This window comes from Caloenas nicobarica, chromosome 7, assembly GCF_036013445.1.
Source record: "Caloenas nicobarica isolate bCalNic1 chromosome 7, bCalNic1.hap1, whole genome shotgun sequence".
Lineage (NCBI taxonomy): Eukaryota > Metazoa > Chordata > Aves > Columbiformes > Columbidae > Caloenas > Caloenas nicobarica.
In genome coordinates, this window is record NC_088251.1 from 1071865 (window position 1) to 1099223 (window position 27359).

At 44.1% G+C, this 27359-nt stretch overlaps 1 protein-coding gene across 1 annotated transcript in view; it reads left to right on the forward strand.

The window, feature by feature from the left end:
- The window catches only part of TCERG1L (transcription elongation regulator 1 like), a 75687-nt gene that overhangs the window by 5902 nt on the left and 42426 nt on the right, over positions 1-27359 (forward strand). The window contains exon 4 of the mRNA XM_065639349.1: positions 9271-9441. Coding sequence (XP_065495421.1) covers positions 9271-9441 — 171 coding nt within the window. The remainder of the gene's footprint in view (positions 1-9270; positions 9442-27359) is intronic.

A 27359-nucleotide genomic window follows, 5' to 3' on the forward strand; every position in this document is an offset into this window, starting at 1 on the left:
TAATTGTGCACAGTCCCGTATCGCCCAGGCTCAGCGTTTGCAGGGACTGACACCTTGCTGGCTCTCCAGAAACCCTAGTGCAATGCTAAATGCAACAATTTGTGGGCACTCCAGTAGAACCAGTAATAGATTGTCTTCTGAGGAGCGGCTGAGGGAGCTGGGGGTTCAGCTGGAGAACAGGAGCTGAGCGGAGACCTTCTGATCTCTGACCTGCCTGAAAGGAGCTTGGAGCCAGGGGGGTCGGGCTCTGCTCCCCGGGAACAAGCGCCAGGACCAGAGGAAATGGCCTGAAGTTGCACCAGGGGAGGTTGAGGTTGGATGTGGGGAACAATTTCTTCCCCAAAGGGCTGTGGGGCATTGGAACAGGCTGCCCAGGGCAGTGCTGGAGTCACCATCCCTGGAGGGGCTGGACAGACGGACATGAGGTTCTCAGGACATGGGGCAGTGCCAGGGCTGGGTTATGGTTGGACTTGATGATCCTGAGGGTCTCTTCCAACCAAAATGATTCTACGGTTCTGTAATGGTCATTACCTGGGATCCTTACTGAAGACCATAATACTTTGCAGCTAATTTCAAGGTATTGTCCTTTAAGCAGATCATGGAATCATTGAATCTTTTTGTTTGGAAAAGACCTTTAAGATCATCGAGTCCAACCGTTAACTCAACACTGCCAAGTTGTCTCCATACAGACCCGGGAATTCTGTCGGGAGCCCCTCAGCCTGCGGTAGGGAATTCCCACCCCCACCTGACCCAGGTCCTGGCACGACCAGCGCTGCAGCCACATAGAAACACAAGTTGCTGCTGTAGATCTTGCCAGTGGCTTGTTGAATAAACACCCTTCAGATGTTCTAGGGCTTAAAGGTGTGGACAGCTGCTCAGCAGCAACTTGGAGGCTTGTGTAACCTTGAAAATGGAGTATTTGTGGTACAGGAGCTTTGGCTGGGGTGTTGGGTAAATGGAGCCTGGATGCTGCCTCCTGCACTTCTGTTTGGAGCAAAGGGAAATAACACTTGTGCATCTATTTTCATTTTGAAATGTTTGACAGTACTCAAATGGATTTTTTTTTTCAATGCACGTTTCAACATACATTGCGTTACCTTGCTGACCTGGGGTGTTGTACTGGCCCTGGTGCTGCAGAGGTGGCCGCAGCACAATGTTTGATGGCAAACACGCGGGGTTCTCAGATCTCCTTCGGGGAGCCCCGTCAGGGCGGGAGCCTGGGAGGAGACGCTCGAGGAGAAAACCGTCTAATGCTTCTTGTCTTTAACAAAACGCTCAGAGTATTTTTTCATTTGTAACAGGGGCTGTCTAAGCTGGAATGAAGACTTTCCGTATTGGTTTCCTTGAAGGAAAGTAGTCGTCTTAAATCAGATATTTTATTTTCTTTCTTGTTTTTTTTAATGATTTTTCAATAGAAAATATTTTCTATTAAGTTGAGTCTTTGTTGCTGCCTCTACATTTCCACGGTGTCTCTTTGCTCCAAAGCAATCTTTTTGCTCTTTCATCCATGGGTGTTGAAATCAGAAATACCAGAATGAAGAATTCATAGATATTCTTTCATCAAATTGCCCATGTAGATTAAAATGTTGATACTTCCCATTAGGGTCTTTTTTTCTTTTCATCCCACTAACTTTTACAGAACTGATCTAATATTTTTCATAGCAATTATTAGTATTAGAATTTATATGCATATGCAGATATATGTATATATACAGTTTTGTAGGTAATTTCAGTTTAAATTGCAGACATGACAAATCTATGAAGAAATGTGGTTGCTTTCTGTAAAATTTGGGTTTCATTTCCTTATGTTTTTTAATGGTTTTGAAATACTTGACACAGGACCTCTGACCATCTGTGTTTCCTAAACACAAACTTCATGTTTGAAGCACATATGTATAGATAAGTAGCCAGGTTTTGGGTCTCTGAAATCACATTCTTTGATATTTAATGTGCATGTGCTAGGGCTCCTTCTTTGTAAAACGAGAACAGCACTGCAGGAACCTGAATATCCCTGAAATGCCATGAAAACCCTCTTTATTTGTGGAGCATTTGGGCACTGTAGAGAAGAACACTTTATTAAATCTCTGGGAATGCTTGACTTTAATCACAGCATTTACAGAGGTTTTGTTTTGCTTATGAAGTTTGTGCTTTTTAGTGCTTTTTGTGTTACATACCCAAATCAAGTGAAAGCTTTAGGCAAGTTAAGATTTTTTTTTTTTTCCACTTAAATGATAGAAATAAAACTACATGTAACGTGTTTATGGGAAAGGCTTGTGGTTCTGACCCTCTTGTAATATTGTCCTACCTGGCCCCGAGACCTCATTATAAAGACATTCAGCTCTTTCAGCGATTTGCAGAGACTGTTCCTGTTTGTGAGGAGCCAGGTAGTTTTATTTATTGCGTATGAGCAAAAAGCGAGCTGCTAGTGCTGCTCTTACCGGCAGACTCGTGCAATAGCTGGAGTTTACAAATGGAAAAGGCGATAAGCTTTTTTTCCTCCCTCTGGGCTACAGAAGATGGGGATATCAATATGTTTTCCTTTGCATTAGGATAAATCTGCAATTTAAGTCAATCCATTGCTTCATTTATCGATGGATAAATGCTGCTTGGGAGCTGACATCCCAGACCATGCACAATTTGGGCAGCGGGGCCAGCAGGTTCTCGGCCATTTGCCTCCTGAGAGTATCGATACTGGTGCTAGAAATGCCCATGCTGCAGGTCTGCCAGGGGTTTGTGCTTGGTTAAAAAAGTTCCTTCCAAGAGGCACTGGAAGCTGCCACTAGAATCAGGATTGGTGCCAAGCCCTGATGCATGGGGGGGGAGCATGATTGCATGGGGGGACATTGCAATGGTTGGACATCATTGCATGGGGGGACATTGCAATGGTTGGACATCATTGCAATGGTTGGACATCATTGCATGGGGGGACATTGCAATGGTTGGACATCATTGCAATGGTTGGACATCATTGCATGGGGGCAGGAAGAAGAGTGAAATTCCAGGTGGCTCCTAGCCACACAAACCGTGGTTATAAATCGTTGTTTGGTGAAGTCTGGGTGGTGTAAGAAATGACAGGAGGGGATGAACCGAGAAGCAACCATGTCTCCATTTTCAAAGCTCAAGCCCATCGTTTCAAGGATGCACTTTGGGGGAGAAAGGGAGATTTTTGTCCTGATTTGTGCCACCCCAACCCTGGCCGGTGCTGGCCAGGTGAGCCTTCCCACATGTGATCCATCCAGCCTTCCCATCTGTGATATCCTTCATCAGAATCGCAGAACAGTTTGGGTTGGAAGGGACCTTCAAAGCTCAGCTGGTCCAACCCCCATCTCGCACAGCGTGGGGTTACGCAGGGCTGGGCTCTGTTTAAATAACACTTGCCATTTCCTCCTCCTTTTAGAGATATGTTAATGCTGTGGGGAGTATCCAGCTGGAATGACGTGTTCTGCTGAAGCAGATCGGTCCTATTGACCTATAGTGCCAGGAAATCTCTTCTAAATGGCAGAGCTGAGTGGAGCAAGCCAGGGGGACAGCTAGTGCTTGATCCAAGGGCTTGTGCTAAACAGCCTTCTGATCCTATTGATGAATGCAACAATCATGAAAGGAACTTACCTTCCCAGCTGCTATCTGGGATATATTAAATCAAAATATCCACAAGATGTCTACCGGCATGACATTCACCTCTGACTCACTAGACTCGGACTTCTCCGTTTGTTGTGTTTTGTGGTGCTGTGGGTTTTTAAATTTTTTTTTTTTTTTAACCCTCTTTCCACTTGACGTCTTGCATCTGATCATCTACCAGCACGAGGGACAATTTATTGAGAGAGTTCAGAATTCAGCCTCTAATTTCATGGAGCGTGTGCCCCTACCCTGCTCCAGCAGCTCCTCAGCCCTGAGAGAGGAAAATTCGAACCCAGCCAGCATCTCCTCGGCTGTACTGAAGCCAGTATATTTATGTGTATCGATACAGAGCATAAATATTTATATTATTAAAACACTCATGTCTTCAAACTTAACATTTTTATAATCAGCAGCCTTTTAATCCTAGCTATCATTTTTTACGTGGAAGTGCTCATTTTTATCAGCTCTGCAAATGATCCAACATGTAGGGTTTTCAGAAATCCAGGATTTGTAACTGATGGCTCAAATACTGCTGAGAAAATGTTTTTCTCTCAGCATCCTGCTGTAGCTGGGCCAGGGCGACCAGCGCCGGGTTGCTTCCCCTCTGGCTGGCAAGAACGGGGAAAACAAGCAGAAAAAGGCTCCTTTTCTTCTGTAAATTGTCAGCTTTCGCCCCGTCGTATGGTTTGGTTGGTTGGTTTGTTTGTTTCCTTTTTCTGACCTAGTGTTTGTTTTTCCCCGTTTTACGGTTCATCTTCAAGGAGGGGGATGCACTGAGGACAGTGCATTCCGCCTATTTCAACCACCTGGTTTTGTTTCCTTTTTTTTTCTCCTTCTACCAAGACAGTTGTTGTCAGTTTTAATATTGATAACAGTCTAATAAGTTTAACAAAGAGCTGTCCTCTGGAAGAATTTTTTTTTTCTCTAGCAGATGCTGCAGATGAAGGGAAAGGGAATAAGGGATAATAAACAATAATTCCATTTTTTTTTTTTTAAATTTTCTTTCTTTCGGAGCCGTTTTTTCGCACCTCTTTGAAGCAGCGTTCGGTGTTTGATGGCAGCTGTTTCCTCATAGCTGCGCTGCTGCGGTGCTGAGCCCGAGTGATGGTCTCTGTGGCCCCGGGCTGGTCTGTACTGGGGTGCGGGTGCCATGGCAGCAAAAGCTGATGGGGCATTTGTCCTGTGACAAGGGTGCTGCTTGTCAAAACTCACTGACTTCGTGCTGGCGGGCTGCGGCCGCGTTAGCCCCAAACCCTCCGGTCCTGTCGCTGATTTGGGTGGCATCAGCTGAGATTCAGTGGACATCTCTGAAATGGCTTTTTATTCACAAATGATGGGCTCTTAATTTTTTTATATATATATGTGTGTATATATATACATTTTTTTTTCTTTCTTCCGATAGCAGCTGGGACTGTGCGGGGCTGGATGGAGCCAGGTCGGTAGCAGCGCGGTGCCCGAGGCCAGGGCGGGCACAGGGAAACCCCCAAACCCCATGGCCACAGGCAGCCGGTGTGTTGGGTTCAGCTGGCTTGGGAGTGAAAATAAGGAGCCTGCATATTGCTTTAAGAAGAAGAGAGCATGGTACACATCCTTCTATGGGAGAGGTTCAGCACCTCAGTATCACTAACTTTTGCTAACTCTGGGGTCAAAATATTTAACTGCTATTTAATAGTGTTTAATTTTTAAATGACTTCCAGAGCATGCACATTTAAATTGAAACCCTTCAAATTTTTTTTTTTTTTTGTATTTAAATATACATTTCAGGTCCCTTAGGAAGCTACTCTATACATGGTGGGGTTTTTTGTTTTGTTTTGAATTTTTTAAAATTTTTTTTTTTACCCTAATAGCATTGAGTTCTGGTGTCTTTAACTAGCATGGGTGATGGCCGTGAAAAGGGAGGTTTGGGGGTTGCAAAGCTTTGATAGAAATCAGGGGCTGTGTGGTTCCGTACGCTTGGTGTTCACCTGGACAGAGACCGAGCAGTGCATTGCAGTGGGAACCCGATTGTGTTCTAATTGTGTCTTTTGGCTATTCCGGGCTAAAAAGCAGAGGCAGGCAGGTCGGTGTGTGCACTGGGTCCTTGGTCCTCGCCCCACGGAGGGTTTGCTAACGCAGAAGAGCTCAGAGGGGCCTCTGGGCACTTGCAGCAGCTCGTGGGCTGGAAGGAGATGCAAACCCCCATATTTTATTGGAACATTAAGAAAAGTTAAAGGGAACATTATGCTCATATGTATTAATACTTTTTTCTCCGAGAGAGACAAAAAGTTCAAAAGGTCTTTAACCTGCTTGAAATTTTTTCCTCTGTTATTTTTTTAATGTGGGTCTTTTGGGAAAGGTGTTCATAACCCTTTGGTAAAGCTGTTTTCCTGTAGGCAAAACTGAAGACAAGGACTGAAGGGCTGTAATAATGAAGTGCAATTTAAAATTCATTACATTATCTGTACCATAGGTTTTCCCAATACCAATAACTTTTTTTTTTATCTGAAAAGGAAGGTCCTGAATTACCCTTTTGGGTATGAGTGGGTATTCATAGCTCATAAGTATTAGTAGTCTTTACTTTTGTCTTATTAAATAATTGCTGTTCTTTTGGGTGTTTTCTCTTCAAGGAGGAAAATCTCACGGTTTCAATTATTAATGTGTTAGTGTCAGCAGCCAAAGGGCGGTTCTGGAGCTGAGGGGTTTGGGGCTTTTGGGTCTTCTCATCAAGAACAGGCACTCGGGTACAATTCCCAAACTCGTGTGGATGATGCTGTGCTGGAAGAGAAGGCACAGCAGAACCAGCTGCTCTTCCACACCTGTGCTCCGGGACCCTTGTCCCCGTGGAAGGCAATAGGGAGACGTTTGAAGACCATGCCTGGTCCCTGGCGATGGGTTTGCTGGCTGGTTCCAGTGCCTTCCCCACTGTCGGTGAATTATCTCTGAGTAAGCTCTTGGTTGCTTCTTCAGCTGCTCCCTGCTCTTCAGTTGCTTCACATCAAAATGTGCCGCACATCTCAGTGGTTTCCCCGTCATCTGTTTGCTTGAGAAGAGCAGAGCTGGGAGGCTGGGGGCAGATGCTCAAATGGGGTTTGTTATTAACATTCCAGCAGACAAGTGTTACCTTACTCCCCAAGACGTAGTGTGACTTGGCAAAAACAGATTTGGGGAATCTACCATTGCTAGGATTTTTTTTTTCCCCCCTCAAGGGTATATAAACAACAGTATTTTACTGCTATTTTCAAGGCAGTTGACTCTTGAAATTCATGTGAATGTGGGGTGATTGATGATGATTCTAAAAAACCCTTTCAAGAAGTTTCTGGAAATATTACTTATTTTGAACCATTCCTTATTATTTGGAAATAATACTTACTGCAAAATCTCACTGGTTTGTGAGAACTCTCCATCCAGGTGTGCTGAGTGCAGGTGCAAGTCCCAAGCTCTCAACAAGTCACGTCCTGGGCCACCTTCCTGTTGCTTTGGCAAATCGTATGTTACATTAGGGGCTGATAAATTGCTGAAATAATTATTCAATTGAGTGCAAAGAGCTTGATGAGCCCCAGCCCCTGGTCCGTGCTCTCCTCTCCAGCACTAACCATGACAGGGCAGACGGTTCTGCACAGAATTATTTAGCACGAGAGAGGGAGAGAGAACTTCATCAAAGGCGGGGAAATCACCCAAACTTCTCTTTCAACCGGCTGATGAAACTTTAATAAGGGATTTGATGAAACTTTAATGCGGAAGCCCTGCTTCAGGAGCGTTACTCATCTGGAAGACTTGGGCTATCCGAGCGACCAAGGCTTCTGTTACTGGGCTGCCTTCCCGGGCTCTGCGGGGAAATCGCATCTTCTTCTCCAAAATAAAAGAATCAAACGAGAAGTAAACAACCTTTCTGCTCATGTACCCTGTCAGAAGCCAGTAGGAAAGTCCTTTTGTCTAGAAAAGATTAGTGTTCATGAGGTGACAGAAGATGTTTTGTGGATTTTTCCCAGCTGCAGGCAGCTTGAATTAGGAATGAGCGCAGGCTTGCAGAGGCCAGGCGTTAAACCTAACCTAGTGAGCTGGGCTAGTCCTCAGGGGAATAAACAAAAAACTTATATTAAACAGTTGGATTAGTTGGACACTTTTTTAAAATTATTATTTCAGTTGTGACTCTCACACAATAGTCTGTTTTTCATCTGTCTGTGGCTCAGTGATTCAAACTTTAATATTTATGGGCTTTTTTGCCTGTGTGCCTTTTAATTAGTGCATGTGCAGGTGTTTTCAGTGAATTCTTCTTGGCATTGACATATATAGTAGAAATAATAGAAATTTTTTTGTGATGCTTACTGAAAATATTTGACTTCTATTTTGCCAATACAGAGCTTATTTTGTTGGCAGATAATTGTTTTTAAAGAGTATAGGAGCAAAGCTGCCCAAAGTGAGTATAACAGGTAGCCTTAGGAGCCCCAATTAGCTGCAACCAAAGCAGGTTCCTCTCCAAAAACCCCTGACCCAGTCTTTCCCCAGTGCTAAGTGGGAGCAAACTGGCACTTGGCATCTGAAATCAGAAGTTTTTAGGTGCATCGCCCCCCCAACGGTCACTTCCCCAACACCGGTCGTGGGCCAAAAGTCCCTTTATTCCTAGCAGGGATGGATGTGGAAAAATACCTACAAACTCACAGAATGCCTGAAGTGAGGAGTCTGATCAAATAGTGATTTTTTTTTTTTTTTTTTCCAGAGCTACAGTTGGCTCTTATTGCCTGAAGGATTTCCACATGAACTCAAAACATTTGCTGAATGACATAATAAGCTAATGATGGCTTAATTTTTGAATGCACAGCTCAGTGTAGAGGGAGGAACAGCTGGTGTTTGTCAAATTAGGTTTTCTCCTTAAGATTTTTACTACTCATCTTCTTGTTTATTTAACGTATTTAGCCAAGATTGAGCTCTGAAGGTCTTCTCCCCAAGCTTGTTAGACTTAAAGGTAAATATTGCACAGTCTAAAGTGCGTTAGAACGTTGATTTGTGGGACTTCTGTGTCCCCACATAAAACCATCAGAAATTTCCTGCATGGAGGGTTTTCAAGATGAAGGATACTCGTACGTAAAACTTGGAAAACTCAGCTATTTTTGTACATAATATGGGACACCAGCTGGGCAGATAACAGTGACATGGGATGGTTAATATAGCAAGTAACAAAAACCTTCAGGTTTGAAATCAGACAACTCATATTTAGGAAAAATCAGAATAAGTGCTGCCATGCATTGTTATGAAACTGGGAGCTGCAGAAAATGGCGACCAGTGTGTTCAAATATTTTACTTTTTTATTGTGTTTTTTTTTTCATTTAAATTTAATAACTCTGTGCAGTTTATATATGACTCACTACTGTCTTGTCCCTCTAGGTTACAATGATATTTTCACATATATCGGATTTTAATATCTATAAATGCGCCAACAACAAGCTAGGACTTTTAAGAATAATGATTAGGAAAGGGGCTTTCAGAAAATACGTAATAAACTCAAAATTTAGCGTCTCACTAAGGGGGATGTGGAAAGCGGAGGCCACGTGGGAAATGTTGCAGACTCTTGTTCCATCTTGCGCTGAAATTCAGAATGCCAAAAACATCGTTTTACCCAAATCCCCTGGTTTCCGATTAAAAATAAAATCTCTTGTGTGTCTCGCCCTTCCACAGGTGGTTGCCAGAACAGCCTCAAAGCGGCGGGTGGCAGCCAGGCCCTGGCGCTGGCCACCGCGGCGCTGGTGTCGGCGGAGCCCGAAGCCGCGCAGGGCCCGGGCAGCCAGCCCTGCCACCTCCTCACCTTCTGCCCCATCAAAATCCCCCTCTTGGCTTCGCCTTTGCCAGGTAAGGTCACTCCTGGTGACACCAGTGAGCAGCTTTTGGTGTCTGTTTGCAACGGAGAGGAGAGAGGCTTCTGGGCGAGAGGAGAGAGGCTTCTGGGCCTGAGGTGTGGTGGGTGTTCAGGGGATACAGGTGGCGCTACTGCCATCTGGTGCGGTTTAGAGACAATCTCCGAAATTGTTTGTTAAAGGTGAGTTTGGAACTCCATGTACGTTTGCAATGGTTGTGTTGCTGTGACGTTTCCAGGCGGTAGGAGAACTGAGCTGCACCCTCTGTCGTCTCGGTGTAAGAACATGTGGTTTTAGTGGCACCAAGTCTTTGCGGCAGGTCCGCAGGGCACGGTGTTGGCAGCTGAAAGCTGTTTGCTCAAGATACAATAATATTTGATTAAGACTGAAGTAGATTGTTTGGGTGTTTATAAAATATGTTGGGAAAATGTAGCCATGGTTTTGGTTTGTTTTTTTTTTTCCTGATAGGTGTAGATGTGGTTGCTTACTGGAGAGGTCACTATTTTCTGAGCATGTCTTCACGTAACAACGTTGTGAATATGGCAGCCGGGGAAGTTCTGTGGCATCCCTGGCTTGCTGTGGAACTCTGACTGATTTAAAGTCTTTATGGCAATTTTTGAAACTGTACTTTGGGTGCTTAAGGCTATATTTAGAAATGTTATATACCAATTAAGTTAAAAATTTAAATTAGGGTGCATTTTCCGTCTTTTTGGTACCTGAAGTGTAACACAGCAAGATACAGCCAGATTGAATTTCACAGAAGGTATGCAGTTATGATTTTCGGTGTTCAGATGAAATCTTTTAATGAGAAATGCATCTCAGTAATTATTGTTCCCGTTGAGCAGTCATTAGAATCGCCGGGATAAATGCCTGCCAAGGGCGTACGGCGGTGGTTTTGTGTTCAGGGAGTCTGAAGAGCAAGCTGACCTGTGGGGAGAAAGGTACAAGTTGACAAAGGCTTTGTTGCCAAAGATTGGCACTGAAATAAGAGCAGAAAGCAGAGCTAACAGCTGCGACAGGCAGGGAGTCGGTGCTGCTTCCCATGGGGTATTATTTGACCCACAGAAACCATTTTGCCTGTTTGTAAGTGAGCATCTTAGAGGAGAACCCGAAGGGGAAAAATCTCGTTCTTTATCAGTGCCGAAGAGCAGAATTACATGCCCGATGTGTTCTTCCCCGGATTGAGATGCTGGGGTGATCTGGGAAGGAGCCGCCGCAGGACTTTTGATTTACAGCTGTGGGGTGAGCTCTGTGAAGGGTGTTAGACATGATCAAATATTATAATGCCAGGAAGCTCTACCGCTTTGATAACCGGCTCAGCTCCGCAATGATAAACATGTCAGGCCATGATAACTGTTGCTTTCCTTTGGAATGAGTGTATGATAGGCTATCAAATAGCATGCTCTGAGTGCCTGGGCAATCATGGTATTATCAATCATTCACAGTAAACCACACACTTCTGGGTGTTTTCTCCTACAGAATATATAGTAGCTTTTTAGAAAAGAAAGCCTGAAAGTGCCCGGTCCGTGTACAATAAACTTGAGATTCAGCTAACCATTTTTCTCTATTAATCACCATCTCTGGAGGGAAGGCTGGTGCCTTTGCAAAGCCTTACATAAAACATTTTTATGAAATTGCTTTTCATTGTGCTGGCGGAGGAGAGGACTCGAAGGCGTTGGGTTTTAGACGGTTCTCTTTGCCAACACCGGTTTGATGAGGAGCTGGTGCTGGGCTGGGTGGCTGGGGACGAGCATCCCTGTGCCCTCGGGATGCAGCTGGGCTGGCATCCTGCAGCCTCTGCGTGGGGCTAAGGAAGGAGCCAGGCTTTTGGTAGGTGTGAAAATGGCCGTGCAGAAGCTTTCAACGCCACGTGTGCTGGGGGTGCGTTGGGGCCGCCCCTGCTCTCTGCTGCCGAAACAGGCAGGCGAGGCGCTGGAGCTGGTTTTAACTGAACTTACAGGAAAAAATGGTCAGCTGGCCAAAGGCAGCGCTCTGCTGTCAAAAATAAATGTCTCTATTGCCGTGTAAGTTAATGGCTGGGAAAGCATCAAGAAAGTGTAATCTAATGTACAGCTAATCCCAGGTGTGGAACATGCTTCATAACCCTGTCGGCAGCTCGGTTAAAAACATCTGCGCGTTGGCGTTTATTGGAGATGACTTATTGTTCTCAAAGAGAAGTTCATCTCGGAGAGATTGTAATCTGGGGACCCTGAGGGTAGCTATGCTTTTCTTGATCCATGTGTGATTTATAAAGTAACATGGTAATTAATGAACTTTCTATGTTCTCCTTATCTAAAGTTTCTGCAGGCAGTGGTCAAATAATAGGAATGAACTTAAGAAACAGAAGATTAAATTATTTCCAACTTCAATCTACATGTATATTGGTGCCTATAAGGCTGAACATTGTGTGCTTGGTTTTACACTGTTAATTGATGATGCTGAAGATTGGTATTATAATACCACCTTGTGCGGTACCGTGTTTCTAATCACAGCAGTTTGTTCAATCAATAATCTTATAATTGAATATTTACTATTAAGGAGGCCTTTTAATATGATTAGTTTTGTAGCCTTACAGGTTTGGCTGTGCTACCTTTTGCCAAACGAGTAGATGTATTGAATTAGTAAGAAACAGCAAGTCGGTGAAACGAGGCGGTTATTGGGGAGGTTTGGCAGCAGCGCTGGCCGGGACAGCATCCAGGCTCCGGCGGTTTTCCAGCCTCACAGAGGGAAATTTTTGGAGCTTCCTTGAATTCCATAAATTAAGGAGAACCCGAAGTATGCAGGATACAGCGGTAATTTTTACAAGCTCATTTTAATACAATTTATTTTACATTTTGTGAAAGAAAATCAGAAGTAGAGCTATAATAGAGTGCGGGATGTTTGGGGAATTCAAAAGCTTTTGTAGCTTTTCCGTGTGCAGGATGCTGGAAGGATCCTGCTGGGTCTTTGGCCCTGGGGATAAGCAGATGAAGGTGGGATGTGCCGGTCCCTTGGCTCTGTGATGGGAGAAGCTTCTGAAATCGTTTTTGCTGTTGGGTATTAGCGTGGCACCATGCTGATCTTAGAAACTTTTAATGATGAAGTAAATTTATGGAAAAGAAGCAGCATAAAACACACTGGATTTAAGGGTAGCTGTTTGTCTCTACGTTAAGTGGTCCGTGGTCTTCTGGGGAGCTGTGGATGTTGGAACGGAATGAAGAAGGAAAGTACAGGCAAGGCTGTGGCCGCCAGTGAACAGGCAAAAAAACCCCAAACCAAACCAGAACAAACCAACCAACCAAACAGCAGCCAGACAACAACAAAATAAAACCAGAGAGAGCATTTTCTCACTCTCGGAAGTTCATGCTCAGGTGTTTATATGCCCCTGGTTTTAGGTTGAGGACTCAGCACCTCTGCGCTGGGGTTAAATGCCAGCTCGGAGCGTGGCCTCCCCAGGCATCACCAAAATCAGCCGTGCTGGGGGCTGGAAAGGTTTCTGTTTTCCAGCCGTGAGACACGTCTTTGAGCAGGGAACCCACTGCAGCCGCAGACCCTCCTAGCACGGGACGTGAACTTCCTGCTGCTAATGCTTCTCGACTTGACATTTTAACTGCTAATATCCATTAAAATCAGAAACCAAATTGAATTTCAGTATGATGTGGTCATGTGAATAAATTGTTATTGCAAAACCTTGTCTTGTTGCTACAGCGGGTTGAAATGGAATTCCAGCTTGTTCTCCTTCCGTATCGGCCTTCGTTTACTGCTCACAGGATCGACAGCCGTTGTTTCTGGTCTATAAAAGATGATTTCTGGTCTATAAGAGATGGTTTCTGCCATGCCTCTGATTTGGAGCTGTGTAAACGCGTTGCTGGAGTGAGTTTCTGGAAGTCACGGGTCAGAGTGATATTGTAAGGAGAGAAGGATGGAGCAGGGGCTTTTGTCTCTCCTTTTGACTTTGATGAATGTGCATGGAGAACGTGTGTATTGAAGTTCCTTTTTTTTTTTTTTAAATTATTTTTATTTGGTCATAATTTCAGATAGAGCAAATCTGTCTTTCTTAGCCACCTGAAAGGCAGATTATTCCTCTGTACCTTTGAAAACCCATGTCTGTGGTCAGGTTCCTCATGGACTGGAACGTGAGAAGGGCCACCAGGTGCCTGGTGTCCCGCGTCCAGCTTGGGAAAAGCTGCGGGGGCTTTGCTGATGATTCAAATGACCATAGGGTCACATCTACAAATAGCGAGTAGGTGTGTGATAAGACTGGAAAATTGGAATCCTTGTGATGTGGTGTTGTAGACGGACAAAGCCAAATGCAGACCAAATGTGATGGGGAAAGCTGATGGTCCCTGGAAATGGTGAGGCTCCAGGGTATTACAGAAAAAGCTGAAATTAGAAAAAAAAAGAAAAAAAAAAGAAAATAGAATGTAAAGTCAAAATTCTATTTGAACTATGGCAGCCGATGGTGCTGACTCCTCTAGCTGTGCCCCAGGGAGGTGTCACGGGAGGTCTTGGAGATCTGGGCTTCTCTTTACAACAACTCTAAGAATGTGTTCTCCTTCTGCTCTCCGCTTTTCTGGTTTGGTTTAGTTAGGCATTTCTTATTTGGTTGTTTCTCTTTTTTTAAAAAAACAAAAAAGGGTGTGGAAATATCTGGGGAAAATCAGAGAATTCTGTTTCGGAGGACAATTCTGTAGGTTTTGCAGGAGTGTGACATTTGAAATTTTTGCAGATGAAAACTTATATACCCCTTAGGCTTTATTTCCAGATTTTCTTCTCTTTGACTTTTCCCATCTCAAAACTGATGATCTCAAACCATTCAAGACCAGTGCCATGATGACCAGTTTTGTAATATAGTTGTGAGGTATTTGTACAATTGCAAGATACATTTTTCTATTTTGTGTCCACCTGAATGTAGAGTCCTGTCTCAGTTCGTTGTACTGTTTTCTCACGAACTCCTAGCATGCTGCATTGATGGACTCCTGCAATGATAAAAATGAATTCTTTGGCACCATTTTCGCTTTGTTTTAAAGCCCGTTGAGCCCGAAGCGGTGGGTTTGGAGGGAGGGCTGTGCTGGGGTCAGCCAGGGTTCGCTCTTGAGGGATGTTGATTATATTGTGTGTCACTTGAGATGCTCACCCTGCAGTTAGCACCTGGCAGGTCCTGGAGGATACGATGTAGTTCTTTTAGCTTACATTTTATCTGCGAAGACCTGAGAAAAGCCTCAACCATAGCTGTTCACTGAACGTCCTTGTGTATCCAGTGTAGCCACATGAACACTCTCTTTAATGGGCTTTGATCATTAGTGCCTAGTAGCAAAAACCCCTCAATACCAGCAAATACCCCTATTGCTGGACAAAAAAATCACCCTTAGGCAGAGGGAGCCAGCTGAATGAGTCTGACACGCTGAATTTGCTACATGGCACCGTGAACTTTGGGATGCAACTGCTGCTTTCTGCAAGTTTTGCATCGCAAAAGGTGTTGGATCTTTTCTGGCTCTTTTGTTAAATGATCCTCTCATGCATCCTTTTTCTAGAGTACCTCGTGATTTAGGTGAAATTGTTCACAAGCGGCGGGTGTGTTATAAGCAATGCTGCTTTAAAAAAATTCACGTTTCTTTGGGGCATGGCCAGACCTGGAGCATCGCGGCTGTCCTGGGGGAGCATCTCTCGCTGTTTGGTTCTCCCTCCAAATGGGGTTTGTTCCAGCACAGGATGGTCCATACTGGGGACAGTCTCGTCTTGGGAACTGTGCATGGGAACACTCACTGCAATAAAACCCGAGTACCTGAGGATGGAGCCGTTCAGAAACACTCTATAGTGGTACATGTCGTAGTACAATAATTCTATGTTATCTGCTGCGCATGAAAAAAAACATTTTTGCATCAATGAACTAAAATGGAGAAGGTTCCAGCAATGCTATTGGAGCTCCACTTTGAGTTATTTGTTCCTTTTTTCCTTTCTTGTTTTTTTTATCCACTGGTGGTTCTGCTCATACATGTACCAGGCAAAATGTTCCCTTAAATATTTAATGTCAGCCGTGCTGTTAACTTAGGTTTCATGCCAGCGTTAACATAAAGACTAAACAGGAGCTTGTGGAGATGCAGCTCCTTAGTGATCTAGGATGCATCTTCACACTTATGTGCTCCGCTGGTGAAGAGAAAACTTAATTTTCCAGCACTATCAAGCCAAGTCTTTGAAAAGGACTCTCTTAAAAAAAAAAAAAACCCAAAATGCAATAAACTTTGGGAACGTAAACGGTTATGTGGATAGTTCAGGTATGGGATATCTAGTGGTCTCTAATACCACTTTTATGGCTACTGTATTAAGAATTGGGGTAATTATTTTCTTGCCCTCACATAGGATTTCTTAATTATTTGAGTGAAAAAGGTAAGATGTGAGTCTGTGGTTATGGACTCTCTAAATTAGCAGTGAGTACAAATATTAAAAAAGGCACCATCTGCCATATAAACCATTTGCCACCTGTTCCCTTGCTTTCAGAATTATTTAATGGTTTAGATTTAATGTTTAAGCCTGCCACAGAACAGCTGGGAAGTGACTAAGTATTTTTCCTATCAGTACCTTAATGGCCAGGCAACATTATATGTTAAAAACGGCTCTTAATGCCAGCGTTTTCCTCCATGCTCTTTCATGTGTCTGTCAGCTTGCTTCATTAGCAAATGCTGCTGATATAAAACACATTTTCAGAACAACAATTACTCAATTATTTTTATGGTGGTTTTTTTGAAAGAAACAGCTTCTCCTCTGTGGCAAACGGAGGCGATGGCGACTTCAAAGCGGTCCCAGCACTTAGGCAGGCTCAGCGGGGGGAAGGTGGTGTGACAGCAGAGTTAATCCTGGGAAACCCTTAAGCTCAGCCTAGCATCTTCCCTCCTGAGTTTCTTACTGCCGTTGTAGGTAAGACTGAGCGTGGCAAGATAAAATTTGTCTTTAAGAAATGTATTTTCCTGGTGAATGGAATTTAAGAGCTTAGAGCGGTTTGCTCTGCCCATCTCCTCCCAGTGCCCAACTGGTGGGGTGGGGGTGGACCCGCGAGCTGCTGGGGCGAGGAAATTTGTGCAACCTCTGCGGAAACTACAACTGCTTTGCTTTCCTTTCTTAACAAGCTTAATTAAACAATGTAATCCAGGGAGTAAAGGCTCGGCGAGCTGGCGCGGTTGGGCTCTCCCCCGCTGCGGGTGCTGTTTCCCCAGGTGCTCGTTCCCATCATTAACACGATTCACTCACTGGTGATTTTCCTTGTGCATTTGCTGCTCAAGACAGTCTGGCCATTATGGAATTCTTAGATTTTAGGTGCAGGAAATAGCGTTTATGAAAAAGCAAATAAGCAAACTAAAATATTCCAACCAGAAATGTGATATTCGTCTACCGGAGAAGCTTTTCTTGCCCCTTCCCGCGTGTCCCGCGCGTCTCTCAGTGAAACAGACCTGACTTTGAATACTGAGGAGTTCTAACAAGCTTGTTGTAAATGATCTGCCCAGCTTTAATGCTGTGTAACGAAGCAAGCAAATGAATGTTTATAGTTATTAAAGTGATAACTTCCTACTCGAGCTAATATTCGGCATAAAATTACCGTTCCGTTTCATATCCGCGTTGGCATGTGCATGGACGGCGTGAGTGTGCAGTGGGTTCCGAGCTCAATAGTGCCAGCGATCGCATGGAAATGAGCATCAATTTTCTTCTGCTATCGGACAGTAAATCTCTGCTGGAAACTGCAAGTGCTCAGCTGCCCAATTAAGACTCTGAGAAGTGGGATGATCATTCCTAAGATGGTTCTTGTTTGTGCGAAAATTCAGCCGTTTCTTTTCTGTCATTCCTGAAAAGCTGGATGGCCCAGCACGGCGTTCCTGGTGAGAAGGGCAAGGCAAACATGTCGCATGAGAAGGAGATGCAGAGCTGGCAGAATTTTTTCATATTGCAGATTTTTCATGCCATCCGCACTGAAAAATAAAGTAAATCATGGAGCATTTATTGATGCAAACACGTGGATGGACTAAACTGGCTTTATGGTTCACAAAGTCAGTCTGTACAAATAGACAGCGATTTCCCAAGGCTTTGAGATAATGTCTGTCTTATGTATCGATAGGAAAATACATCCCTAATCCTCCCTTTCATGCAGTATCATTGGTATGACTAACTAGAAGGCAAGATCTTCTGGCAGGGTAAAAATACACTTGCAGAGGCAACGTAGTGCTGTGATATTTCATCTTCTCTCTTGCAAGAATCCTGCAGCCAAGCTGGGATCAGTTACTAATTAGTCCTGCTTCATTTATGCTGTGTTCATGGGTAAACAGCTATTTTCTCTAGTGGGAACCAGAAGAAACCGCTTCAGTGTCTTGAATGTAATATCAAGATATTGACAATTGCAAAAACTTAATTAAATATTTCATGTAGTCGTTAGAAAAGACAAACAACCCAAATCCTTTCATTCATGCCCAGCTGTTTGCTTGGTAAATGTCATGCAAGTCAGACTTCATTTACTATATGTTTAACTGCCTGTTAAAACAAGTAGTAGGTTTTTTTGTTCAAAAAATGCCAGCGCGCTGCTGTACAGAGAGTTTAAATCGGATTTCACAAGTTAGTAATAGCATTTACACTGTTAAAATACCTGTGGGTGGTTTTTCCCCATTCGAAAGACAAGCAAGTGGTGCAGACCTGGGCAGTTCTCGCTGCTGATACTTGGAAAATTAACAGACGAGAATTATTGTTTGTGATCGTGAGTTTTAAACCAGAGCTGAAGGAACATATTGTTTTGGTGGCTGCTGTTGTTGTTTCCTTAAATTCATTTATGCCATTAAACCATTAGGATCTTTGCCTGCGTTCCCAAGGCTTAATAAAGTTATGATGTGATGTTAACTGCAATGCAACATAACTCAAGGTAGGATGGCGCAAAGCCGCCTTTTCTGAACCGCATCTTCGTACCCACCAGAAATATTGTGGAGATTTTGATAGTGGTAAAAAGGAGCAAGTTTTGCTGAGGTCCATGTGGATGACAGAAAGATGCAACAGGAGTGACATTACTTTGTGTGCATTCCTCTTGCACTAGAGAAAATGTTAAGTATGTTATCGGCAAGAAGAGAAATGAATGAATACTTTTTACTTATTTGGTAATTTTTCCTAATACATTCAGCCAACTTTATTTTTGCTTTAGTTTGATATTGCAAAATGAAGCTATAGTATGGATTTGAACCAATGTGCTCTCAGTGTTTGATGGGGATTGGAGGTGCTGAACCAGCTCTGTGTGTTGTGTAAACTCGGAGCAAACCCAATGTTTGATGGAGGAAGAAATTCTGCGGTCTTGGTGGATTGATCTCTTCTTGTAGCATCTGCAGAATCTTGGACCTTCTGGTAGAAAATGGCCAGAATGATGTGCTAGGTAAGGAAATGATTTCACAGCATTCCCCAAAATAGAATTGGTTGGTGAAAGGCTAGGAGTTTGTTAATTTTCTCTTAAACAGTTTGTCTAATGCAATTGTGAACTGAATAAACTCCGTGCTCCAAAAACGCCCTTCAGATAATTTAAGAATGCTATTATATTTAATCTTGGAAATTAAAAATAATATACAATACCTGTTTGGAAGTTTATTCTAAGGAAACCTGAGTGTAAATATGAATGTCAGGGAATTGCAGCAGTTCTGTGCTGTTGGCCGTGGGCTGCTCAGAGCAGATGAGGAGGTTTGAGGGCTCAGGGGTTCCCTGGCAAGGACCTGTCGGCACTTCTGGTGGCCCTGGTGCCCCAGCCCTGGGGACACTCGGGGGGCTGGCACACCCAGAGGGGGCACAGGCCGTGGGAGACTTGGGAGGATGATGATGATGACGATTATTGTCATCATCATCATCATCATCCTTATTCCAGTAAAACAGCTATGTCTGTTCAACGTCTTAAATGGTGGGAAACAAATATATAGCAGATTTCAGGTATTTTTAACCAGTCACAGTTAGGAGTCAGTGGATGTTTTCTGGCTGCCTTCATGTATTTCTCAATCAGGCCCCACTGTATGAATGTAAATAAATTTAACAAGGTAAAATGAATCTTACTTAGTTGGCCAGAATATAAATAAGGAAAATTAATTAAAATCTACAATTTTAAGTGTGCCATAGTTGCTTCCCTAGAGCAGCTAAATAGGATTTTATTGCAGATTTAGTTCTGCTTAGCGCATGCAAGGTGCGATGCTGATGTTTCTGCAGGAGCCAGACATAGGATAAAAAAGATAAAGATAAAGAAAGATGAAGATAAAGGGCTTTTTCCGAGTTGCAAACCCCAGCGCTGGTGCGGAGGCGGTTCTGCGGTGATGTCAGCTGAAGGCAGATAACGTCACATCACGGAAATCTGGAGAGAGACCCAGGGATGAGAACTGTTCAGCTGGAGGGTTATCAAAGGAGCTGTTTGGCTTGAGGAGCTGGAGGCAAAAATCCCAAAGCCGAGTCCATCTGTCTGGGGTTTGTTCTGCAGAATGGATAAAGCAGCAAAGTCTGACGAGACCCCCCACAGTTCCAGAAAAGAAAACCCCTCCTGCCAGGCCCTGGATCGTGTTGACTTCCCACCGTGATTTCAAGAACCAGTTATTTTTTTAAATCTTGGCTCAGATCCCGTAATAAGATTTGTGCAAGAACTGAAAAAAGAGAGAATTGCACTTTGGTTTCTACTTTACTGGTTTCAAAATTCCAAACCTAATTTATAACTCAAATCCTTGTAGAAATAAGTATTTGAAGATTTCACTCTGAAATACAAAGGATTAGTTCATGCAGAAATAATTACTCTGATACGACGGAGAGTGGAAATTCCGAAGGTTTGATACTGCATAATTTAGTGTATTCTTTCAGAATTACATCCTATTAAAGAAGAGATTGAAATTTTATGCTGGAGTTAGTTTTCATAAGGCTGGAAATAAATCGGAAATGTTTTGCAAATGGGGCTGCGTTAAGGAGCAGCGAGAAGCGCTATGGGAGGTGGGCGGTGTGGGGTGATCCTCATTTTCCCCTTCACGTCCCCAGCATGGGCAGCTGCATCCCGGCCCCGTGGCTCCCATGGGCGCAGGGTGGGCGAAGGGTGGGCGCAGGGTGGCCCCACTGCATCCCTACCGCATCCCTACCGCATCCCTCCTCTGTTATTGCTGGAGCATCTCAGGTGTCCCCTCTCATGGGCAACCACCACACTTGCAGCCTTGGAGATGCTCCTGCCGAATGTGCCGAGCTGCACTTGGCATAAATCACAGCTCTTGGGTTTGGGCACCTACATCCTTATTTTCCAATTTTATGTGATGGACCGCGTAAATAATTCAAAAGGAGCTTTTCATCCAATACCAGCTGTCGCGTCCCTGGCTTCAGGAGGTCACCCGGGTGAGGTGCTGCCGAACTGAGAAACTTGCCAAAAATCTAATATTAACTTTTCTTGCCATTTGGGAGAACTGCATTATGCTCTGTAATGCAACAGGAGCCAGCGGTGCCCGAAGCGATCTCGGTGGAGTTTGAGCCGTGCGTCCCCAGAAAGGCTGCGAACTGCTCCTGGGAAAACACGGTGCCTCAAACGCCGCTTCTCTGAGCCATCAGTTACATCTCATTTGTGTTCTACTCAAGAGTAAAGTAGTAATGCTGCTATCATGCCCTTTACAAAAGGGAATTACGAGGAAGTAATCTTTAAAATGAGATTCCAGAAACATTTCTATTATTGGTTCTTTAATACCAATATTAATAATTACTTGGCAGTGCTGGGTTAATGGTTGGACTTGATTTTAAAGGTCTTTTCCAACTAAAATGATTTTGTGATTCTATGGTTATTTTAAATATAAATAGGAAATTCAAATGTTGAGAACATGCTGGTTTAGTTCTGGGTCTATAGGATGCACTGGCAGAATAAGGCAGAGTTTAGTGTGCTGCCTTTTGACAGGCGGTCCTTGCCTGGGGACCTGGTACAGAGCGCGGTGGTGTCCCCTCTCCAGCCCAGCAAGCCACAGGGGCTCTCTGATGGGAAGGGTGTGACAGCAACAGCGACATCGGGTCTGTGTGTCCCAGCAATCCATGTCAGCTCCCCCAGCATCGTGCGCTGGAGATCTGGGATCTTTTGCCCAGCGTCCATCAGCCGTGAAAGCGGTGGTGTCGCCTTTTGTCAGGTGGCATTGGTTTTACTAGCTGGGAAAATGAAGCGCAGAAGAGAAACAGTTTTCAAAAAGAAAAGGGTAATCATTTTTTTTTAAGTGAGCAGAAGAGCTTGGCTTGCTTCACACATTGCTTATTTTGATGGTAAATCCAGAGGATGATTTAATTCCATGGGGTTTGTAAATGGCACAAACCAAGCATCCAGATTTCCTTGGCTTTTCACGAGTGAGCGGTCTGACTTTCTGTGCAGCATTGCTCAAATCCAGCTCTGCCTTTTGTTATGCCTGACAGGTGCACTCTGTTTACTGTAGGCAAAGATGATTTTGCTGGGGGAATGGTAATGTTTGAATTTTTTTCTGAATTAGCATATTGTTTGCTTTCCAGAGGATCATATTCACCGGGCTGCTTGGGTTTGGGAGGCTGTAGTCGCTTTGGAAAGGATAAAGATAACGTCCCCTCGCTGTCTGCTGTAGGACTCAGTACTGTGGTTCACATCTCAGCTGTGAGCACGTAGTACTGGCCACGTGTTCCCAAGGTGTGTGCCAGTAATTAATTTAATTAGGTGGTGGTGAGCTCGTAGCATTCGCGGAAATGCAGATGAATTTTGGTAGGATCGGTCCTAGCCCCGGTGTGGCAGTGAAGCTTGTTTCATCCTGCGTGGTCCCATCTGCAGATCGCAGCTGCTGGGATGTCCAGGCTCTTGCTCCCAGTGTCCGATGGCATCTCGGGAGGTTTTATTCATGACGGGAACAACGTCTCCCTTTTTATTATTTTTCCCACTTCCCTTCTGCATTTTCTTGTGCCTTTTCCCTGTCTGCCTCTCAGCCTGGGTCAGCTGGGAAAGTTTTCAGGATTTTTTTGTTTCCGTACTGAATCGAACTGGCTCAGCCATCACCACCGTTATCGGCTGACAATGGGATCCACCTCTGAGGTGCCTATTTTTTTGGCACAATTCTGGCAAAATTTATTTTTAACCAGTAATACCACCTTGATAGTTTTTTCTCAGTGTAATATTCTGAAAATCAGGAGAATATTCAACTCGAAAGGTATTAATGGAAGAACAACAGCAGATGTGAGTCACAGTCTCTGTGATGAAAAATGGTGATAATTGGTGCAAAATGGCCCGGGGTTATGCCAGGGAACGTGGGACATGGGGTGTTCCAGCTGTGCCATTTCCCACGTTGCCAAAACAATTCAGTAACTTAGAGAAACTTGTCAAATGAATCCTGAGAAATGTGCTTTGTTTGTGGTTTCCAGTATGTATTTTGCTGTCTCTTGCTATTCTGTCCCACTTCCCACAAACCAAACCAGAAGACAAGTCCTTGTGGACGCTCTTGTTTGTCCTGGGCACCCAGTGTAGGGAAGGGTCTCGTGGTTCAGTCTACATGATGTTGGTGCAGGAATAAAAGGAGAAAAAGTGAGTAAAGGTGATTGTTTTTCTGGCACCGGCACCTTTCCTGGCCGCTGCGGCTGGTGCTGGGGCAGGAACCGCACGGTGCAAGGCAGAAAGTGGAAACTTGCGGCTGATTTTCTTTGTTGATTAGAATTGCGACAAATATTTTTTTCCCCTTTTCCACAGTTAATCTGCGAGCGGTGGTTTTTTCACGTTAATTTTCCTGAGCGGGCTCACAGGAGGAGTTTTGCTGTGCCGGCTGCTCCCGAGCGTCAGGATTGCAGAGGCTGCGTCTCCTCTGGAAACGGCGCTGCTGGAATGTACAGACTGAAGGAGTGCTCTGGGGAGAGAAACCCGCTCAGGCTGCTGCCATAAAATGCAGATTTCTCCAGTCTGATACTTGGCCTTTTTTTTTTTTTTCTCATTTTTTTTCTTCTCTCTCTCCTTCTTCTCTCCTTCTTCTCTCCTTCTTCTCTCCTTCTTCTCTCCTTCTTCTCTCCTTCTTCTCTCCTTCTTCTCTCCTTCTTCTCTCCTTCTTCTCTCCTTCTTCTCTCCTTCTTCTCTCCTTCTTCTCTCCTTCTTCTCTCCTTCTTCTCTCCTTCTTCTCTCCTTCTTCTCTCCTTCTTCTCTCCTTCTTCTCTCCTTCTTCTCTCCTTCTTCTCTCCTTCTTCTCTCCTCCTCTCCTTCTCCCTCTCTCTTTCTCCTTCTCCCTCTCTCTTTCTTCATTTCTTCTTTGGAATTGCCTCCCAATTATCAAAGTAGGCACAATTAGGTGGAAAAGTATACTTGCTTCTAACGCTTTTGAAAGAAGGAACACACAGAATCACAGAATGGTTTGGGTTGGAAGGGACCTTAAAGCTCGTGCAGTTCCAAGCCACTGCCATGAGCAGGGACACTTGCCACCAGCCCGGGTTGCTCAGAGCCCGGTCCAGCCTGGCCGCATCTCTGGTTTAATGTGGCAAGGTGGCTCAGTTGATGGCAGGGCAGCCCCGGGTGGTGGCGGGGGGTCTTGGGGGTTTGTTGGTGAGGAGGAGGAGGAGGAAGCCTGGGAAGGGGGAGAGCTGGCGCTCCAGCCCCGGGTGTCGTACGCTCTGTGATTACTGAGATGGATTCCGCCAGTTAATTAATGAGAGCAAAAGCAGGGGATCTAATTTCACACTTGGTGTATGCAGCTGTTAGGAAGCTCGCTGTAAATGGTGCTGAAGATCTGTGTTACTAAACAGATCAAGATCTTTCCCGGGGCTGAAATCTTAGGGTGTCTCTTGGTTCCCTTCTGTGACCGCCCGGCCCGTTAAACTGCAGAAAAACCTGGAACATTAGAGATGGGGAATTCCAGTTTTATGACTTCAGGTAGGGAATCAGTGTTTGATGGCTCAGAATCTTCTGGGTTGTATGATTCATCTTTTAAAAAGAAAAAGGGTGAGAAGACACTTCTGGGCAGGATTTGTATTTTCAGCCTTGTAAGGGTGTGGGATGTAACCCCGAGCAAAGTGGCTCAGGCATTGGGGTAACGGGTCCGGACAGCTGAGCGGTTCATGGGGACATCAGCTGAGACTTTGGGGATTCACATAATTTGCTCTTCTAACTATTCGGCTTAAAGTGGTGTTTAATAGTCTGGTTATTTCTGTTATTAAAGATGTCATTTTTAATACCATTATGATGATTCTTGCTTTTAAGGCTGTCGTGATGAGAAATCTCATTAGAAGTTGGGAAATGGTTTGTGTTAATTTTTGCTGGTCACGGAGCTCTCATTTAAATTTGGACTTTTTTTTTTTTTTTTCAATTGAACGCCAGCGACAGAAGATAGCTGGTGTTGTGCACAAATGGAATCATTCGAGCCGGAGATCACAGGTGTGTAACGGAGGTGTCAGAGGAGGGATTCTGGGCAAGGAATGTCTCGGGGTGGGTGTATGGACTTGAAGAACCATTTCTCCCCAAAAGGCAAGAAATGAGGAAGCTAAAAACCCCATCTAAAAATAATTCCTCCGAGAAATCTTTTCAATGGGGAAGCTTCAGCTTTGCCAAATGTGGCCACAAGACTTTGGAAAAGCACTCAGGGTTGTAAGTGCCTGCAATTAGTGCCTGCTGAATGGCAAAAGCATGGCGGAGAGGGGAGTGGGGAGATTGGTACCGGCTTTTTCTTTTGGGGGTATTTCATGCCTGTTAAAACCAGCTGGCTGGTGATGCAGGAGCGTGCACAGCCAGGGCTGCTCCCTCCCTCGGGTCAGACACACGGGTTTCGGTTGGTTTTTTTAACCCATGGTATTTCCAAGCATCCATAATCCAGTACACAATTATTGGAAAAGGCTAAATGAGATACTTTAGCTTTTACGGGATTTTGAGTAGTTTTGATTTCACTTTCGTTTTGAAGCCACTTTGACTGGACTTGTTTCTCTGCTCATCTGTTGGAAATTGCAAAAATCCAGATTGTTAAAAGAAGAGAAAGTAGATAGAAAAATCTCACCTCAGCTTGGCTCGTTGGCAGAACATGCTCATTGACACTTAGTACTTACGCTGCAGATTCACAGGAATATTTGCTGACTTTCTATCTGCACATCTTCAGTTCCCACTCCAATGAGCGATTTTCCTCATTGCTTACTCGTTCCCAAAGTGGCTGTGCCAATGTGTGCTGAAATGAAAGTTTAAAATGATCCTGTAGAAACAAAAGTGCAGTTGGTGCTTGTGCTGTGGAGGGCACGAGACTTTGCATTTGCAGCTGGACATGTGTGATGACTTTTGCCTTTCCCACCTTCAATGGAAGGGCAAAGGCAAAGCCATAAGAGTTTTTGTAGTAGGAACAAATATGGAGTGAGGCTACGTACGTCTCATGACAAAAGTGAAGCACCAGAGTTTGCTCTCCTTTCCTCAAATTATTATTTTTGTGCGTGTATTTGCAATATATACTTGATATCAATACAGATCATTTTGAAATGGGGTAAGCTTTTGTAGAAGTGAAGTAATTTAAAACAACATCAGTCTAGCACGGATTGCGGTCTAACATTCGTAGCCATGTTGCCTTTATGATTTGTGTCTTGTAAATATCCACTTGCATGAAATGAGATTAAATCATGTTTTCCCTTTGTCCTTAAAAGTTAGTTGTCCTGTTAAAATCCTAGTGAATGAAAATTACACTTTGCAGAGCCGTATCATAATTTGCAACCATGTGGGGCAGTCTGACCATTTTTCTAGTCTGTTCTTGGATATGAAGACAGTCACCTCCGTCCTTCCTTTGTAAAGGACCAGGGATGTAGGATGAAGTTAAGGACACAAGTCATGGTTTTGTGCCACGACAGGTCTGGGGGTCCCAGCGGAGCCCCAGCACTTGTTCCCCTGGCACACACCAGAGCCGGGACACAGCTTCAGCTTGCTGCTGCTCAAAACGTGCTTTCAGCGGCTCTTGTGGGATAAGGGCTTGTACAAAGCAGGAGTGGAGGACCTGCTGTTGGGTACGGGAGGAAATGCAACGCCAGGACCTTGGAAATGGGAACCCAGACTGAGATTCTGGAACTTCTCATAGTCTCCTGAGCCCCAACCTGGCTTGTGCAGAACTAGCAAATGTTCTAAAAAGAGGAGGTGTAGGAGGAATAAATGGTACCAAACCCATGAGTGCATGAGGCTGAAGAGCATCCTGAGGTGGAAGCCTCTGTCTGGGAGCCTCCTGGGTTTGTTTTACCAAAAGCTCTAGATTAAGACTCACGTTTAAAGCAAGGCAGTAAGGAAGGTGCGGGAGGAGAGCGCTGTATGCTCTTAACTGGGCTCTATAGAAGTAATTGCCAAATTATTGGGATTTGGCTCTGGTCCAGAATACATTAATTATCTGAAACTGATAGTGACACACAGCTTGCCAATTATTTGACATAATTTTTTTTTTTTAAATCTTTAAGGAAGCAAGGGATCATTGCAAATAAAAATATTTAAACCAGAAACTCACCAATGTTGGTTTTTAAAAATTATATGTTTCTCTTAGCACCTCATCATATTGTATTTCTGGTAAATTTTGTGTATTTATTTCTTGAAGAAAACAAACACTGAGTCAGATTCCCAGACACACAGAATGGGCCGTGTTCTGATTTCTGTGCTTAGCCAGACCAGAGAATCACCCAAAACAAAGGAAGCTGGTGAGAAAGAAAAGGAGCCAAACAAATCTGTTTTCTTAGAATCCCTAATTTCTCTTTAATGAACTATAATATGCATCATTTTAAGCACATGTTTTGCATCTTTTTAAAATGCATTTTTGGAGGAGAAAACTGTAGCTGTTGCCCACGTCTCCCAGCCGATCTAGATCTGGGGCAATGTTCTGGTTCCTTTAAAATTTCATGAGAAAAAGTGTTTCTAGCCCAGAACAGCTCTTGTTTGTGTACTGGCAGACAGTCAGAAGCGAACCACTCCGGTAGGCTGGTGGCACTCGGGTTGGTTTGGCTCAAGAA